Source organism: Mastigoproctus giganteus, chromosome 2 (genome assembly GCF_048544385.1).
Source record: "Mastigoproctus giganteus isolate SK-2022 chromosome 2, ASM4854438v1, whole genome shotgun sequence".
NCBI lineage: Eukaryota > Metazoa > Arthropoda > Arachnida > Uropygi > Thelyphonidae > Mastigoproctus > Mastigoproctus giganteus.
Window position 1 is genome coordinate 90,962,395 of NC_143576.1, and position 19,497 is coordinate 90,981,891.

At 36.0% G+C, this 19,497-nt stretch overlaps 1 protein-coding gene across 1 annotated transcript in view; it reads right to left on the minus strand.

Annotated features, from left to right (window-relative positions):
• Positions 1-817: 817 nt before the first annotated feature.
• Positions 818-19,497, minus strand: part of LOC150089413 (ribosomal RNA processing protein 1 homolog B-like) — a 141,714-nt gene continuing 123,034 nt past the window's right edge. The window contains exons 10-12 of the mRNA XM_090389975.1: positions 14,595-14,760; positions 6,887-6,984; positions 818-992 (exon numbers count right to left, since the gene is read on the minus strand). Coding sequence (XP_090246101.1) covers positions 818-992; positions 6,887-6,984; positions 14,595-14,760 — 439 coding nt within the window. The remainder of the gene's footprint in view (positions 993-6,886; positions 6,985-14,594; positions 14,761-19,497) is intronic.

Consider the following 19,497-nt stretch of genomic DNA (forward strand, 5'->3'; position numbering starts at 1 on the left):
TGAATTTAAATGCTAGACTGTAGATGGCTCACCCGTAGAGTCTAATATTTATCTCATACTTAACTTTGCCCTTTCCTCAGTTCTTAGTTTCCAGGTGTCCACTGGTGCACCTATATATCATATAATGGCACCATGACTACTTGGCTGCTTATTAGATGCCTTAGATTACAGACAGAAAACAATGCAGGTTAATAACCTTAGAAAATATGGCAAAGGCTTACCTGTTGACCTGCACCTGGACTGACATGTAAAGAAATGGAATTCAAAAGACAGTATCTGTTAAAGTAAAGATGAAATTTTCCCAAGAGAGTAACTGAATGTAGAGATATATGCAATTTTTCATATTCCAATGCCTGAATTGAAATACAACACTGTAATCTTTCCTACTTTTAAACAATAAAAATAGTGGTTGACTTCCATAAGTTCTAAGCAATTGCAGTTTGGATATATGTATTTTCTAAAATAAAATCAATTTTAAAAATATTCTGTTTGATAGTGAAAATATTAGTCAACAATGATGAGACAAACCAAGAGGCCATGTTTGTTTAGAACAGCTCAAAATCTGACAATGCAGAATTTAAAACTGTACAATTTAAATCCATGAGAATGAAATAAAGTGGTGATACAAATATAACTGGTAGTACAACTGCAAATCCACATTATCTAAAGTTGGTTTCATTCACTCAGTGAATGAATTAATATAACTATATATTTCTTTACTTCTTTTGCACACTTTGTCTCTATTTCTTTTATAACCAAAACCAAGTAGGAAATAAACATCAAACTTTATTTTTTACATATAAAATACATAATCTGATTATTTGCTTTTCTTTAACTTTTTTATCTTCCTGTGAAGCTTTTCACTAGCAAACTTATCATCATCATTCATAAGTCTTTTTGCAGCAGAAGAAGAAATATCCTTTTGTTTCAATCTTTGAACACCTGCATCTGACCTATCAAATGTGTTCCTGCCTTTAGATACATCACGAAATCTGAAAGAACATATACGTTTAAATTAACACTGACACAGAGAGAGATTTTCAGTATTGTCCGTGATATTATTGCACCAGTGTATTCAGTGCATTATGTCCGTACATAGGAGTGTTTATGGGTTCATTTGCATACTGAAAAATCTGGAACTCAAAGGTGTACTCGCTATCTTTTTCAATTTGCATGAGATCACCTAACTACGCCTTGACCTGAATGAACAGACCTTTAAGAAATCTTTAATCTTCAATCAGAATCTTTTCTAATCGTTTGAAACCTTTCCAAATTGTGTGTGTGTATATATATTTATACACACTGAAGAACGTTTAACATGAAAAATAATCTGTTCACAACAAAATGCTATGTGATTTCATACATTTATTTTCTTTTAACATGAAACAAAAAACACTTCACATGAAAAGATTTCACATCTCAGAAGAACAAAAAAATATACCAGCCACCACATTGTCACTAAATTTTTGCTCTTCATGACTTTATAACTCAACTTTCTATTGACTAGGCCGACAACTGATAATAAACAATATGTAGCTAGTACAAGGATTCCGCTTGCTGCAATCCACCCTTATCATTTTAAACAAATGGGATTACCCGTCGGCGGAGAACACATTTCATTTGCAGTCTTGAAGTGAGTGACGTGTGCTGTCTAAAGTGGCGAATTTCGTGTTTAGTAAAAAATCCGTAAATTTATCACCAATCAACAGTACAATGGAAAAATCAAGGCGTAAATATAGCACTATTCTGCTTTGTTTATGCCCTGTTGTTCTATCGCTTAAAGTTAAAATGGAGTTGCTTAAAGCAGTAGATGTAGGGGATTCTTCGAAAAGACATTTGTAAAAAGTTCGGAATCATTAACTCTACGTTGTCGGCAATCATAAAGAAAAGAGACCAACTTACTGCAATGTTTGAGTGCAGTATGTTTGAGCCGGATAGGAAACAGATCAGAATGGCCAAACACAAAGATTTGGAGGCTGCATTGCTTGTTTGGTTCAAACAAGCTAGCTCTCAGAATACTCCAATATTGGGACCTCTATTAATAGAAAAAGTGGATGTGTTTGCAATTGAAATGGGGATTGAATTCACTGCGAATCCAGGCTGGTTGGAATGTTTCAAGAAAAGAAATGGCATCGTTTTTAAAAATGTTTGTGGTAAAGAAAATCAAGTTTCATCAAGTATGACATCAGATTGGGTGCAGTCTACATTGCCCACAGTGCTTGAAGAATATAGCGCGAGAGATGTCTTTAACGCCGATGAAACGGGGTTGATCTACCGCTGCTTCACTTTATCGTTTAAGGGACAGCAGTGTTTTGGTGTCAAAAAGTCCAAAGAGAGCATAACAGTAAGGGTGGCTTGCAATTCGGACGGATCTGAAAAGCTGCCCTTATTTGTTATTGGGAAGAGCATGAATCCGCGCTGTTTTAAAAATGTAAAAAAAAAAAAAAAAAAAAATACTGGTTGAGTACATGGCAAACAAGGAGGCGTGGATGACTTGCGACAACATTTACTGATTGGGTTTTGAATTTAAATAAGTGCTTTTTACGCGAAAAGCAAAAAGTTGCCAGGATTGTTGATAATTGTCCAGCTCACTCTGAAGTGATATTAAAAGCTATAAAGCTGATATTTTTGCCTCCAAACACTAAGGGCATTTTACAGCCTTGTGATTGAGGCATAATACAGAATTTAAAATTTTATTACCAAAAACAATTGCTAAGAAAATATTTGAAGGCAATCGAAGAAAAGAAGATTTCTATGTAAACTTATTGGATGCATTGCATATGTCGCGCACTGCTTGGAATCTTGTAACACCAAAGACTGTTAAATTGTTTTTTCATGCGGGATTTTCAAAAATGAAGGATTTAATACCTACTCAAGAGTCTCAAGACGATCAAGACGCTGAACCGACATTCAGTGAAATGTTTGGGCATGTCTCATCTCTTTTAGAAAGTTCGATATCTTTGGATGAATTTGTTGCAGTTGATGATACTGATTTGTGTACAGCACCGATTTTAATAGATGGTGATAATTTGGATATCGTACGACCTACGGAATGGATCCCGTGGGTGAAGATAGTGATGATAATGTAGACATTGACATCAATTTGTTAGTTCCTGTTCCTACTACATCAGAAATGCAAAAAGTGATAAAAAGTATGCGCAGATATTTAGATGTACGTAGGAGTGGTGAAATGAACCAAATGATGGACAATATTGAACAACTGTAGATAATAAGATGATAAATAACACAGTGCAAAAAAATATCAGATTTTTTATTTTTACATATTGTGTGTGTTTTTATCTTATGAAGTCAATGTTAATAAAATTGTGTTTGTAAAATGCCCCTTATGTAGTGTTATTTAGTGCATAAAATGTTAACTTGTTTAAATTTTATCTTAACTTTTGATTATTACGACAGCAAAAACATTGGTGATGTTTTCTTTTTTTGTTTACTTCTTTTAACATGAAAAAATATTTATGTCCCCATGGTTTCATGTTAAACGATTTCCACTGTACATATATATAAATGGGTTTTCAATGTAACTCTTTTTAAAGAAAAGTTGAAAGAGTTACACAGAAAAGATGTTAACTATGTACTTAAATACATGTTCTTAACTATGAATAAAATTTTGATACAGTGTTTTCTAAACATGTTACTCATTATTATAACATTTAAACTCTTTTAAACACATTTAAACGTTTTTGTGTTAATTGTATATGGTTGCATAAGTGTTTAGGCATACATAGGAAACAATTGGGGCTATTTGGGTGAGAGAACAGTTTTTTGCAGAACTTCATGTTTCCGCGATAAGTGTTGACATGTAACCCCTGCAAATATGAATACCCGTGTGTGTGTGTGTGTGTGTGTGTGTGTGTGTGTGTGTGTGTGTGTGTGTGTGTGTGTGTGTGTATCTATCTACCTATATATATCTATATATAAAATATTTAAGAGATAGTATTAAAGAGTAAAAACAGATAAGATATTTGAAGGTTAAATAAACAGGATAGGATATGGCAAATGCACCAAAGCATGCAAAGCAGCAGCAATGGATGCAAATGTAAGTATGTGCATATTATAAAAAAGACAAATAAAAATAAAGATGGTAGAACGAAACGTCCAGAAAACCACAGGCCAAAAAGGAAGATAGCCGAAAATGTAGTAACCTAAAAAAAAAAAAAAAGTAACAGCAGCCTACATCAGATAAAGCGGGAATTTTTTTTTTTTTTTTTGCAAAAAATACTTCAAAAGGGGGAAGAAAAGCAAATATGCAATTAATAAAATTAAAATAAAATCTGATGACAGCAAAGTGAATATTGATACATGATCATCGGGGGCTACACCTAACCATGCATCAAAGGACTGCATTTCATACTTGCCAATAGTTATGCAAGAGAAAATTTAAAAATGTAAACAAAACAGAAAGATATCTCTTACATAGTATGGACAAAGTAGTCCTTGTGCAATTTTTAAAAATGAAGATACAAGTAAAAATTAGTAAAATTAAAATAAAAAGCTGGAAGATTAAACAATTATACCTGAAAATGGTGACTAGAAAATACATGAGATCGAACCGATAGCTGCAAACGAAGCAGTAACAAATAGGGACAAATCTGTTAAATAATACAGCAAGTAACGTGACAGAGAGCTATGTTTTTTTTCTGTTAGTTGTTGGCACATCGGCTTCTGTGGCTATAATGCACTTCCCAAAGCTTCTGCATTTTACTATGATCCAAGCCTGAAGCAGGATTCGAAACAGCGAGCTTTGGGTGGCCAGGCAGGCACGTTACCCACCTGGCTAGCCCGGTCGGCCAGAGAGCTATGAAAAAAAATGGAGGACTGGTGACCTTGATATTAGATTTTAAGACAGGTTTTAGAAACAAAGAAAAATAAACTGAATTTTGTTCAGACAAGAAAGGTAAGAAGAATGTTGCAAGAAGTGCAATAGATAGGACTATATAAAAAAGAAATAAAACAGAAGAGGCTGTAGTTTAAATTTAGCATTGTGCAAAGTAGCAGATGGCTAAAACTTAAATTGATATAAATAGTGAATTAAAACCAGTAGAGATAACAGAAAAATAAAAATTGTTTCGACAAAACAAATGCACTAAAGTGCGTAAAGCAGCAGCAAAGGCTGCAGATGTACGTATATATAATAATAATTATAAATGTCAATACTAGTAACACTAAAGGCCACAAGGAAAAGAGTAGATTAACTATAGATTAAAGTCAGCATAGGCTAAATGGCAAAACAGAGTTACAAACAAGACCATCAAAAGACTGCAAAACATAAATGAGTAGATTAATCTTTAATCTATCGTTAATTTATCTTTTCCTTGTGGCCTTTAGTGTTACTAGTATTCTTAAAAATACACCCAATTTATGTTTTGCAGTCTTTTGATGGTCTTGTTTGTAAACCCATCTTGCCATTTAGCCTATACTGGCATTAATCTTTAATCTATACTTAATCACACTCTTTTCCTTGTGGCCTTTAGTGTTACTAGCATTGACATTTATTATTATATATCTATTTATTTATATATATATATATATATATATATAAGTTATATGAAAGTGGCACCTAGTGCAAAAATTTTCAAAACTAGATCCAGAAATGAAAATGTAAATGATGTTGGTATAGTGATTTTTTTTTTTTTCATATTGCTGCCAGATAGCATTATAAATATACACCAATGAGCCAAAACATTGACCAGCGAGTCTTTATGCAAATCGAAGTAATTGCAGGTGAACTGCGGAAAGTATGCAGAACGGGACACAGTATAAAAATCACCTGATACTGAGCTCCGTTAATCAGTTACTCTTGTTCCTCAGATGGGAAAGGTAGTGGACTTAAGTGAGTTTGACAAAGGCCAAATTGTAATGGCCAGACGACTGCATCAGAGCGTATCTGAAACGGCATGGCTGGTGGGGTGCTCACGGTCAGCCATGATTAGTACCTACCAAAAGTGGTCCGAGGAGGGGAAACCAACGAACTTGTTGGCAAGGTGTTGGATGAACACTGCTCATCGATGCTAGAGGTGAGCAAAGACTCTCCCAGATCGTATGTGGCAACAGAAGGGCGACTGTGGAGCAACTCGCTGGTAATTGGAATGCTGGTGACGGAAGTAACGTGTCACCACACACAGTATATCGAACACTGCTGAAAATGGGGCTGCATAGCAGCAGGCTGCTCCAAGTGCCCAGGCTAACCACGGTTCACCAGCGACAGCACCTACAATAGGCACGCGAGCTTCGAAACTGGACCTTGAGTGATTGGAAGAAGGTAGTCTGGTCTGATAAATCACGTTTCCTGTTGCACCACGTGGACTGCCGGGTATATATGCGTTGTTTACCTTGGGAAGCGATGCTGCCTGGATGTGCTGTGGGATGAAAACAAGCCGGTGGCAGCGGTGTCATGCTTTGGGCGATCTTTTGCTGGGATACCCTGGGTCCAGTCATCCATGTTCCAGGCGCTCTGACCTCTACCACCTACCTAAACATCATTGCAACGGTCTTCCCTTCTGGCGGTGCCATCTTTCAGCAAAATGCCACAGCGCCCGGATTGTTCGAGACTGGTTCACGGAACATGAGGAAGGCTTCCAGGTATTAAAATTCCCCAGACATCAATCCCATTGAGTATCTGTGGTTTGTGTTGTAACAACAACTCTGATCTGTGGCGTCTGAACCATGGACCTTACAGGAGTTAAAAGGATCTGTTGGTTATGTGTTGGTACCAGATACCACAAAACACATTTAGAAATCTTGTAGCATCCATGCCTCGCCGGGTACAAGCTGTTTTGGCTGCACATGGAGGACCAACATCATGATTTATATGTACGTGTTACCATGCCCCTCAGTGAATATAAAAAACAAAATAAATTTTACATACTTTTTAATTAAGCTGTACATGACATCTCTGTTCTTTTTGCGAATGCCTTCCTTACTGGCATATTTCAGAAGGAGATCTCCAATTGCCTCATAATCAAACTGCAAAAAAAAAATTTGAAAAAAAAAAAGGCATAAGCTGGATGGCGAGCAACATGACCACCAATCAAATATTTCAATTATTTATTAAGGTTTTCAGTCAGTTACATCTCAACTTGTAGCTTTTGTTTATTTCTGCCGCTTCAAATTTATTAAAGTATTGAAAAATGTGTTTTATTTTGGCTATTAAAGTTTTGGTTCTTTCACTGCTCAATATTTAACGATTAAGAATGCCTGGCAAAACAAAAAAGTTAGATGAAGAATTATTTTCATACAAAATAATTCTTCAAAGAGGCCTCTGGGGTTGGGAAAGTTCTGACTCATAATAACTGCAATGGAATACACCAACCATTTATGACTGAAACTTTATTAAAATAATAATAAGATAAAATAAGATAGGATAAAATTTTGTTCTAAAAATAAAATACTGACAATTGTAGAGTTAAAAGCTATAAAATTAAAATATATGAAATATTACAAATTAAAAGTGATAAAACAACAGTAGCTTTCAAAAGGTGACTACCACCTTTATCAACAGTAAAACTTTTCAGTCCTGGCACAACCTTAAATAACATCAGTGGGATCACGGCTCACAGCACTTGTTACTGTAGGAGCACGGGCATTATCTTCCAAACATGCACGGGGACCGGAAATGGATTGGGAGCATGCCAGGCGGAACCGTTCGTTCCGTCCAAGAATTACGGTTTCAAAGAGGGAATGAATATGGACTCCCCTATCTCTATTGATGGTATTATGTCCCAAGGAACAAATCCACATGCTCAAGCCATTTCTGGTTCCAATACCTAAGTGAATGATCAACGATGATGGAATTGCTTGGAGAAATTTAGTGGTCCTCCTCCCAGAAGTGTTTAGCCACAGCAGATTTCACACAGTCTGCGGTCTTTATTGCCACTAATATCTTCCTCCATACGATCTTTAAAACTGTTTTGTTCCTCCAACATAGTTGTTGTTGTTATTTGGTTTTTAGGAGCATTAGGAACTAAGGCCATATTGCTCCGAGGATATGCGGTGGTCATTCCCTGACCTTTCCGCATCCTCCGTATTTGGTAGTCACAGGCTCAAACCCCGGTCTAAACAAGAAGTGTGTGCTACGCACTGCTGCTCCTGCCCACCTGGCTACAGAGGCGCCTCAAACATAGTATTCCCGACATTCCAGACATTTGATCTCATATATATAACCCCACTTGTATGCTCAATAGGTACAGGATCTTTTACCTTTTGACATGACTGTGTGCAATCTTTGCCCTTGCAGCTGCACACAACATGTCTTATAGGTGCGAAATATTCTAGAAATCTGCTCTATTAAGCCTGGATAGCATTAGTAGAGGCATACGATGCAAGAAAGCAAGTTTATCTAGCATCAGCCAAAAAAGAAATCCCTTTCCAATTCACCCGTCCATTCACTCCAATTGTTTCTCTAGTTCTGCTTTGAACCTATTTAAGTTGTTGACTTCGACTGCAATAGATGGAAGTTTGTTCCAACTATCAACCACCCACACGCTAAAGGCATTCTGCACACCCGTTCTAGCAAAATTCCTGTGTATCAATGACAAGACACCATGAGGTATTCTTGCAGCCTGTCTGCACTGTCAGAAAACTTCATATCTGACTGCACAATTACACCCAGATCCTTTTCAATCTCCACTACCCTGAGCAGTGTTCTCCCCAGGATCTATCAAATGGGCGCACCGCCCGGCTAAAATTTAAGATATTCTCATGGTACAGTATGGTACTACTCACTGATCTCCAACAATATTAATTCGAACATAGTATAATGTTAATCATGCAATTAATTTTTGCTCTGGATCGCTTAAGTCGCATTTATAAATAACAGAAAATTTTATAATATTGAAAAGTATTACATTTCCCCACCCAGCTAATTCATAATGCCACCAGGCTGGCAAAATTTTCTGGGGGAACATTGCTGAGTGTAGTACCACCCAGTTGGTACTTTACCCTGGGGTTACTGCTACCCATACGCAGTACTTTACATTTGTCAATGTTAAAGTTCAGTTGTCTCAGCCAATCTGCTCAACTTTTTTTAGATCATATTGCAGTAGCATACTGTCATTAACAACCTTGCCAACCTTCATTTTGTCTGTAAACTTGGACATTAAATCTGATACACCTTCATTAATATCATTGATAAATACAGAAAACAACAATGGGCCCAACACTGAACCTTGGGGGAATCCACTGATAACATTAGCCCACTGATTAACTCTTCAATTGTCAGTGTATTTTATTTTTACAACTAAATTTTATCTTATTATTATTTTAATAAAGTTTCAGTCACAGACGGTTGGTGTAGTCCACTGCAGTTATGAGTAAGAAAATAATTTTTCTTTTGAATCTGTTATGATTCCACCTGAAATATTTTGAAATTAGTCAACTACCAAGCAGAAAGCAGTTAACTTTGCACTTGTGCATTTTTCTTTGGTAATTATACTGGGGCTTAGAGGGGAACAGGTATCCTGTGTGTTATCAGACACCCAGTCTAAAACACTAATGGATCCAATATCTCTCTATTACAGAAGATTTAGGAGAAGTCCGGTTGGCCTGCCTCCCTAAAATCCACTCATGCACACCTTCTCGATGGTAAGCCCTGTTACGTCACTTAGGTGGCAACGAACGTGTAGAGTAGTTCTCTTCAAGACGCCTGCTCAGCGTGAAGAGGAAAAGACCAAACCCTCCAGCAATGAGAGCACAACAATACAAATGGCCCTCAGTCCCCAGCAGCTTTCACTCTCCCTCTTACGGCAGCGAGAGGATCAGAGTGGAAGCAGAGGGTGCTAAGAATCTCTGGGTACGACCAGGCTGCCATGCACGGAAATTGAACTTGGCCTGTTATAACGTACGATCACTCATCGGTGAAGACAGGATATTAGAACTGGAAAAGGAATTAGAAAATGTGAATTGGAATATCATCGGTTTGGCTGAAACAAGAAGAAGAAATGAATCACTTATAAGTTTATCAAGTGGAAATCTGCTGTACACCAATGGAAACAGTGAAAGGAGTGAAGGTGGAGTTGGGTTTCTGGTCCATAAAGATTTTAAAAACAACATTTTGGAATTCAAAAGTACATCACCAAGGGTGTCAAGACTAATACTCAAGATTTCTAAGAGGTACAAGCTAAAGATTATAATGATTTATGCACCAACATCGAGCCATGATGATGAAGAGGTTGAAGAAATGTACACTGAAATTGAGTCTTCTAGATGAGCAGAAAACCCACTACACTGTTATTATGGGGGACTTCAATGCTAAGGTTGGAAAAAGGCAAAACAGCGCAGAAAGAGGAACTATAGGAAATTTTGGAATTGGTGAAAGACTTGTGGAATTTGCAGAATCTCAAGGAATGTCAGTAATGAACACTTTTCAAGAAAAGGGTGAACAGAAAGTGGACATGGAAGAGTCCAAATGGATTAACAACTAATGAAATCGACTTCATCCTCACTAACAGAAGATATATTGTGAATGATGTTACCATCCTGAATCAGGTAAATGTTGGAAGTGATCACAGAATGGTAAGATGTACACTTGGTATAGATGTAGGAAAGGAAAGGAAAAAACTGACTCGAGTAAATAATACAAAGGTCTTTGAAATAACAGAGGAGGAGAAAAAGCAGTATGTACTGGAACTTTGCTCAGAACCAAGATATCGACGAGGAATATTACAACTTTCTGAAAGTGATAAAGCCCAAGAAACCTATAGGGAAACAGAAATCCAAAGAAGAAAAAATTAGTCAAGAAACACTTGTCATGATGAACCAAAGACGACAAATGAAGAGCAAGAAAAACACTGACAGGGAGAAAATTGAGTATATTGAGTTATGCAAAGCCATTAGAAAGAGACTCAGAGAGGACATAAGAAGATTTAACACAAGAAAAGTAGAACAAGCATTAAGGGAAAACAAAGGATTTAAATCAGCAGCCATGAGCAGTAATACAGAAAGACAAATGATACTGAAACTGAAGAATAGCGATGGTGTACTTATAAACAGCAGAGAAGGCATAATTCAAATAGCAGAAGACTACTATAGAGAATTATAGAAGGAGCGAGGGAATGATACCAGCAGTGGGGAAGATGGATTGCAAAGTAGCAACACATACGACATACCCGATATTCTTCCTGATGAGGTAGAACATGCATTGAAGAAAATGAAGAATCGGAAAGCCCCGGGGGAAGATGAAGTTACTGTAGAGTTGTTAAAATTGGGAGGAAGAGACATAACACAAAAACTGGCATGGCTCTTCACAAAGTGCATTAGAAAAGGTGTGATGCCTAAGCAGTGGAATAATGCATTCATAGTTTTGCTGCATAAGAAAGGAGATAAATCAGAAATTGGAAATTAAAGACCAATTAGCTTGTTATCCCATATCTACAAGTTGTTCACAAGGGTCATTACTAACAGATTAGAAAGAATACTTGATGAGAATCAACCGAAAGAGCAAGCTGGCTTTAGTACAGGATTCTCAACTAGGGATCACCTTCACGTAATATCACAGCTAATGGAGAAAGCAAATGAATATAAAACACCATTATGCCTGGCATTTGTGGATTATGAAAAGGCATTTGACTCCATACAGCATAAGGCAATGTTTCGGGCACTGGAAAGACAAGGCATAGATACTCCATATATTATGATTTTGAAGAAAATATATGAGAGTGCTACATCCTTTATTAGAGTAGACAAAGACAGTAGCAAATTTAAAATCGAGAAAGGAGTTCGACAAGGAGACACAATATCTCCGAAGCTGTTTACTGCTGCCCTTGAGGAAGCTTTCAGAAGATTAGACTGGTCGCAGAAAGGAGTCAATGTGAACGGAGAGTACCTAAACCATTTAGGATTTGCAGATGACATTGTGGTCATAAGCCACGATCCCAAAGAATTAGAGGAAAATCTTAATCAGTTATGCACAGTTAGTAAGGATTTTGGACTAAAGATAAATATGGCTAAAACAAAAGTAATGATGAACAAGTATGCCACGGAAAGGGAAATAATGATTGAAGGAGCAGTAATTGAAAAGGTGGAGTCATATACTTATCTGGGACAAGTTATTAGCTGTAATAATGATAAATGGCTGGAAGTCAAGAGAAGAATAAATTTTGGATGGATAGCATTCAGGAAATATAGTCACATACTGAAGAGCAATATCCCAGTTTGTCTGAAACGTAAAATAATGAATCAATGTATACTCCCCACCATGACTTATGGAAGTGAAACTTGGGCACTCACCAAAAGAATGGAAGAGAAGCTAAGAACTACACAGCGAAGAATGGAACGAATTATATTGGGAATCAGACTGTTAGATAAGAAGAGAAACACATGGATTAGGCAGCAAACTCAAGTAAAGGACATTCTTATCAAAACTAAAGAACTAAAATGGTCTTGGGCAGGACACATAGCTAGAAGCCATGATAACAGATGGACAAAGAAAATAACAGAATGGTACCCAAGAGGAGCTAGAAGAAAACCTGGAAGACAAAGACGGAGATGGATAGATGAAATTCATGAGTTTTTGAGTAGTAAATGGATGGCCAGTGCTCAAAACAGAAGGAACTGGAAAGTTGCTGGAGAGGCCTTCATCCTGCAGTGGATTGAAAATGGCTGATGATGATGATTTATACTGTCTAAGCAGTATTTAACAACTGTATTTCATAATCAAATCTATATACAGTACAGCCTCCCCGACTTATGTAAGGGTTGCGTTTTGCAGAACTCTACGTAAGTAAGAATTTTCCTAAATGCTTATGCAACACTCGCAAATTTGATTGAATTTGATTCAAGTAAAAAAGAAATGTTTGATGAACATATAAATGGAATTATTTATTCAATTTTTTTATCACAGGAAAAATTACAAACTTTAAAAAATTATAAAATTACAAAAAGATAAAGGAGACAGGCATAACGTCAGCAAGTTTTACGTTTCGAGTGTCGTTGCCAGAATCAACGTCTCCAGCTGATAAGTATGCTGCTGGGGAAGTTGAGGGCTGTGGAGATTTAGAAGGGGTTTTTTCCAACTCATCACAATTTCTCTGCAGCTGCAGAATCAGAACTGGTGACTTCACCACATACATTAATGTTTTGGAAACCAGCGTGATGCTTGAACCTATTAAACCACCCACTGCTTGCCACAAACTTGGCTTGGGGTTCACATTACTTATCCTTAATACCTTCATAAAAACTTCTTGCTTTTGCTTGAATGGCCATTGGACTCGGGGAAACCCACTTCTGAATCTGATTTTCCATCTATATTATTAATAGCTTTTCCATCTTCGATGTAGCACCTGAATGCTGTTTTGTGATCACCGTTGATCTTAAATGCATTGATCCTTTAACATGTTCTTTTATACACGCACTATCCCTTAAAATACGATTCACTGTTGAAGCAGTAAGACCTAATTCCTTGCAATAGATGATAAACTTTGTCCTGCTTCATACTTAATTATTTACATCATCGTTTCTAAATCAATTTTGTTTCGTTTCCTAACACTGCCAGCACTTGTACTTTCTGTTGGTCCCTTCCCTTCACCATTGTAATAAGTAAATAGGAATGAAAAGAAGATTCTGATAATTTATTTATATTTTTTATACGACTGAAGATTTCAGTGAAGGGGAAACACATTTCACCATAATGATGTAAAACCCACACAAAAATCAGTTATCAGTATTATCGCAAATGCAATAAGATCAAGTTTACTACCCATTTATAATAGATTGCTCTAAGAGAAAAGCTCAATAAACCAGAAAGTGCAAATTGTTTTTACTGTTTTATGGTAGTGACCTCCAGAAATGTGTTTTAGAGAAATATCACAAAGCGTTCAAAATTGATTCTTATAACAGAATCATAGGATAACGATGAAAGTGCAGTGCACTTTCTATTATAAAAATGATCTTTTAGAGAGACAAATAGCTCAGTTATATGGCAAAAATTTCAACTTCGGAGGTCTTGCAACGAACAAGTTACTAAAGAAAAAAAAAAAAAAAAAAAGTGTTATTGGGTTCACGTTATGATATTTTCGCGATACCTTTATTTATTCCTACAGGATGCAAAATACGTTTCCACGATTATTTTAAGTTTGCACTGGCCGGCAAAAAACTTAACGTAAAGTTGAGTATTACGTAAGTGCCGGGGAGTGGCTGTATATCCTCATTAATTCAATATTGGATTATTTGAAATGTGATGTATTTCAAAGTTTCTACTATTTCCCAACATACCAATATAGGATTTTATATGCATTTTAATGCAGAATATACAAAATAAATCTACAATGTGACACTTGAATTTTTCAGCTACTTCATTTGCTAGAATTTCTACTTTAAGGTTTGATATTCTCTGTAATCTTTATTTAATTTGCACATTACTGTTCAGGTGTTTGGCTGTAAAGATAAATAAAACACTATAGTATAATTCTACACAATGACACACTATGATAAAACTATCAGTTTTTATTCCGAAATCTTGCAAACGTTTGGTCCCAAGGCAGATTAATTCGAGTCTTTACTGTACAGTATTAAGTTTACCAATTTATAGAACAGATTCCAAATTTGCTACGAATAATATTTCTCTTGTGTTTGACACTTACTGGAATAATAGGCAACTCTTCATCATCTTCTAGGCATGAACCATTCTGGTTACTATTCCCTTTACTATCTTCATTTTCATCTTTTTCCTCAGCAGCAAGAAGTTGAGGTGACTGATAAATGATAAAGTGGAATACATCCTTTGCAACACTAGACAGGAACATATTCCTAAAAATTAGCAAAATATATAATTTCTTAATGAAATAAACTAAAAAGTGTCAGATTTACATTAGAATTCTTATTTACAATTTTTAAATTGAATGTAATGGGAAAGTGAAGTGAAATCCAGAGGAAAGACCTGACTGGGGAGGTGTACATACACACACACAACTTTCAACTTACAGAATTTTCTGGTGATTTAATTCAAAAACATGATATGCGTTATTCAAATGAAATAAAAAAAATAAAAAAAAAATTGTGGGTACCTTTTACGCACAAAAGATGTTTTATTTTTTGTGAAAACATCCTTGGCTTGGAAGAGGTTACACTAAACCCTCAATTTCAAATACAATATTGGGTACCTCAATTGATGCTGTTTCCCAGAGACATTTAGATACGTTGCAATTGCAAGTATACGTCTCTTATTTTAGTTATAAATCCATTAGTTATAAAAAAAGAATGTCAATTTTGAGTTGTTTTTGTGCTTTTTTGTCATACTGACTACTCTGGACATAGTATGCTAGTTCATATGATATGCTACTTCTTATTAGTTCTTATTATTTGTGTCTTATACAAGATTTGAGCAAAATTTATACCTATACAGTATTTGAGCTGATATGCAAGTTGTGTGGGCTGAATAGCTCCCAGGTTAGAGATGAATGTTAGAGATGCAGTGTAGTAAGTGTTGCACGTGACAAACTGCATTATACGGACAACCCCCGTATAACACGGTACTCCTACAACACAGGTTTGCTCTAACACGATTGATAAATTGCGGCAATCCTGACACAACATGGTACTTATATGATACGGTTCTGCTCTAACATGGTTAGAGAATTTCTGCAAACCTCGCATAACAGGACATTTTTGAGCTTATGTTAGATGTAAATTTTCAATGTTTCCGTGCTTTTTGAATCAATGGTGTTGACCCATTAGTCAAAAAAAAAAAAAAAAAAAAAAAATTGAGAAATCCCTGTATTTTATTTTGTTGGGAAATTCCTGTGTTATGTTCTGTGTTATTGAACTTGTGGAAAAATCTAGATTTCAAAGTTTTATTGCTATTGGATAGCATGCCAGGCCATCCAAAAGTTTAAATTATCCAAATACTGAAGTTGTTTCTACCACCACAGTTGTACTAGGTTAATACTTCTTTCATTCAGCCATTAGATCAAGGCATTATATCCACCTTTAAAACTCATTCCAACAGAAAATTGTTATAATGGATTTTGGAAAAAATTGATTCTGAATCTATTGAAGTAATGGAGGCATAGAAACATTTCTCAATTTTGGACTGTATCAGAATCGTGGCTTTATTGCTCAAAGAAGCAACATCGTCAACGTTAAATGTGTGGGTGTGTGTGTGTGGGTGTGTGTGGAAAAATGTATAGCCAGAGCCAGTTCATTCAGGAAATATGATTGAACCAGCAGAAAATGGAATCTGTGCGTTTTTTTAAATTTTATTTATTAATTAAATTGGTCCCAGCCACCCAGTAGCAACCCCACTGTCAGTTACACATAATTTAGCAGTACTGTGATATACTTCCTCTCCTGTTTGCCCAAGTACAGGGAGGGAAAAACTGCCATGACCAAAAAAGATTGATATGAACAAACTGATAATGATCAAATTACATAAAAAATAAATATACATATAATTAAATTTCAGACAAAGTCCAGACTTCATTGGAAAGAGCTACATCTCTTCACAGTCTGTTGGAAAGCTAGCAGTGCAAGGAGCTGCCGAGAATAGAAATGCCAACAGGAGCTGCCAAGAACAGAAATGCTAGCACAATGAGCTGGAGTTGCAGTGGATATAATAGACTCGTGCCTCCACCAAAGCTAAGCCTTTCAGAATGATTTCACAGAATTTTAGGCAATTTGGCACTACATCACCCCACATCACAAATCCAAAGCTTCCAGATGCAGAAGAGTCTTCTGCTTAAGAAATATTGCAGTTGCAAAGGCTTGGAAAGCCAAGAAGTTCTGTTTATCAACTAGAATTGTCTTGCAGCCTTTTGCCATAAGAGTGAGATTACTCACCCGAGATACCAATTCAATTCATAGATCGCTGTACTCCTCACAATTGTACATAATATGATTCTCTTTCGCCACAATGGCAACTAGATCTTTCAGTGATTCTTAAATGATGCAACTTTGCATTAATTGAACCATGACTAGTCAAATAAGAACATAGCTTGTAAGTTTGATGCAAACCATTTGAATTTTATCGAGGCTGCATTTCTTAAATCTGGGAAAAATTTTTGTGTAATCTGCCCTTGATCACAAACACTCCAACAGTCTTGCCAGACTTTGACTAAAGCGTCCCAGGGAATTGGTGTGATAGTAGAACTTGCTAAGTTGGTAGGAGGGGAAGGTTCTGATGATATGACTATTGAATCCCTCATGGGTAACACAGTTGGGAGATTCTCCCTCTTCTCCACACCGGGAGGAAAAGACCTGAGTTCGAATCCTGTCGATGACGGGAGGAATTTTTATGGATCTTTTTCACAGAGTGGCTGAGTTAGTCAGGCTCAGGTGAGGGTAGCATGGTTTTTTCTCCCGGAAATTTGGGTTCTTCTTATAGACAATATACACAGAGCAACATGGCCTTAGTCGCCGATGCCCCTAAAAAAATAAAAAAAATGTATGATTACTGAAGATGTTCAAGAATTACTGGTAGAAAAAGAGGCTAGCAAAGCGGATTTGGTGGAAATGGCATCAGAGGCAAATCAAATCCATTCAGAGGATGATGGCACAGATAAATTATAATTTTCCAAATTTTACACTAAAAAGCATACAGGAAGGCATAAAGTTACCCGAGCAATTAGAATCTTATTTTTTAAATGCAGATTCTTGAATGAAAGAAGCCTAAAGTTCAAAAGGGAGTGTCAAAAATGATCAGTTCCATACGAAGATACACAAAATCTAGAATGGTGTATTTTTGTTAGTTTCATTAACATTTTGTTAACGAAATAGTGCACTTTTGTTAGCTTTTGGAATGTAACTCCCATTTTTGTACTTTTTCTTAGTCCAATATAACGTGGTTTCGCACAACACGACATTTTAGAGGAATCTAACTACCGTGTTATACGAGGGTTACTTGTACTGTCAAAAGAAATAAATATTATTGATGCAATATTTAATAGTGTGTCAGCCCACCATTAAGTAGTCTTAATTACACATCAGTATGCCAAACCAATTTTTGAAAAGGTGGTAATTTTGTCCATTTCTCCTTCAACACAGTGATCAATTCAGCTACCAACTATAGGCATGTTGGCTTCACTTGATGTCAGTGTTTCAGTTCCTCCAAAAGGTGTTCAGTGGTTTAAGGGCAAAACTGTGGGCAGGCCAATGAAGCTTTTACCTGCTCATGCACTATAAGCTGTGTAGTATAGTGCTAGTGCATTGCCATGCTGAAACAGAAAATGTTCTTCCCCATTCTACTGCCAGTGTAGGAAGAAAGGAATTGTGTCAATGTACTGCATGGCATTCATTGTTTCAGCAAATGATAACCAATGGTCCAAGTCCAAACCACAAGAAAACTCCAGATGGTGTATCACCTATGCCAAACTTCACAGTTGAGTTGATAAACTCTGATAAATAACATTCTACTGGTATCTGCCAGACCTGAACATGCCCATCAGATCATAACATATACTGTGATTCATCACTCCAAAACACAGCTTTCCAATGTTTCAAGGACCAATTATGGACAGATTACGCATGGGCAAGTTGACACTGTGCTGTGATGTTCCTACTGTGATACATTAGCACGTAGATGCCACTATTTTAACAAATTAAATTAATTTAATTTTTAATAATAAGTAGTTAAAATGCAAAAAAAAAAAAAAAAAATTACATAATACAAAATAAATAAGAAAATTTGCCAGACGGAATGAAATTTATCTATTTCAAGGTGAGAATAATGAATGGTGCGAGTCGTTAACAGTGACCACTGTTAAGAGATTAACATCATGAAAAGTTAATATTATCTATATATAAGGTGATTGAGACTAGTTAAAGATCTGCAGATGGAAGTATCCAGAACTCTACCAGAACAACTCTTGTATGCAAAAAAAAAACATCTTCATATAATAACACAAAAAACATCTCTGGCTATAAACTAGTGCAACATCTGATGCTAAATCAGCTACACAAGGTGCATAACAACATGCATTGCTGTCAGAGTGGATCTGGGCTTCATCTGAGAGTGAAAAACACACACAAGAAATGAAGCTATTACCATTACAAATGTGCAGTACTTCTACTGGCCTTACGCTTAACGAGAAGATAAAGATAATTGTTGCAAAAAAATAGGATGCAGTATCCAAAGATAAAGAAAATAAGACATTATTTATTCAAAAAAGCAGGGTGCAGTAATCATAAATACCAGATATAACAGTGATGTGCATAATCAAATGATCGATAATCAATCATATGTATATTAGTTAATTACAGAATTGACATAGTTGTAAACTGTAGGGGGAAAAAACGACACAATAAGGAATGGATCTGCTCTCTCTCTCTCATAATTGATTATGAAAATGCCACAATAATCATGCCAAATGAACGTTTAAAAGAACAAATCACGCAGAGGCAAAAAAAAAAAAAAAACTTTTGGCTTTTTTTTAAACAAAATTTTTAAAATTACAAAAAATTTAAAATGAGAATACAAGAATAGAACTTTTGATGAAAATGATGCAATGAATGTGAATAATCACTAAACCTGCTTCTCAGATTCTATTGATG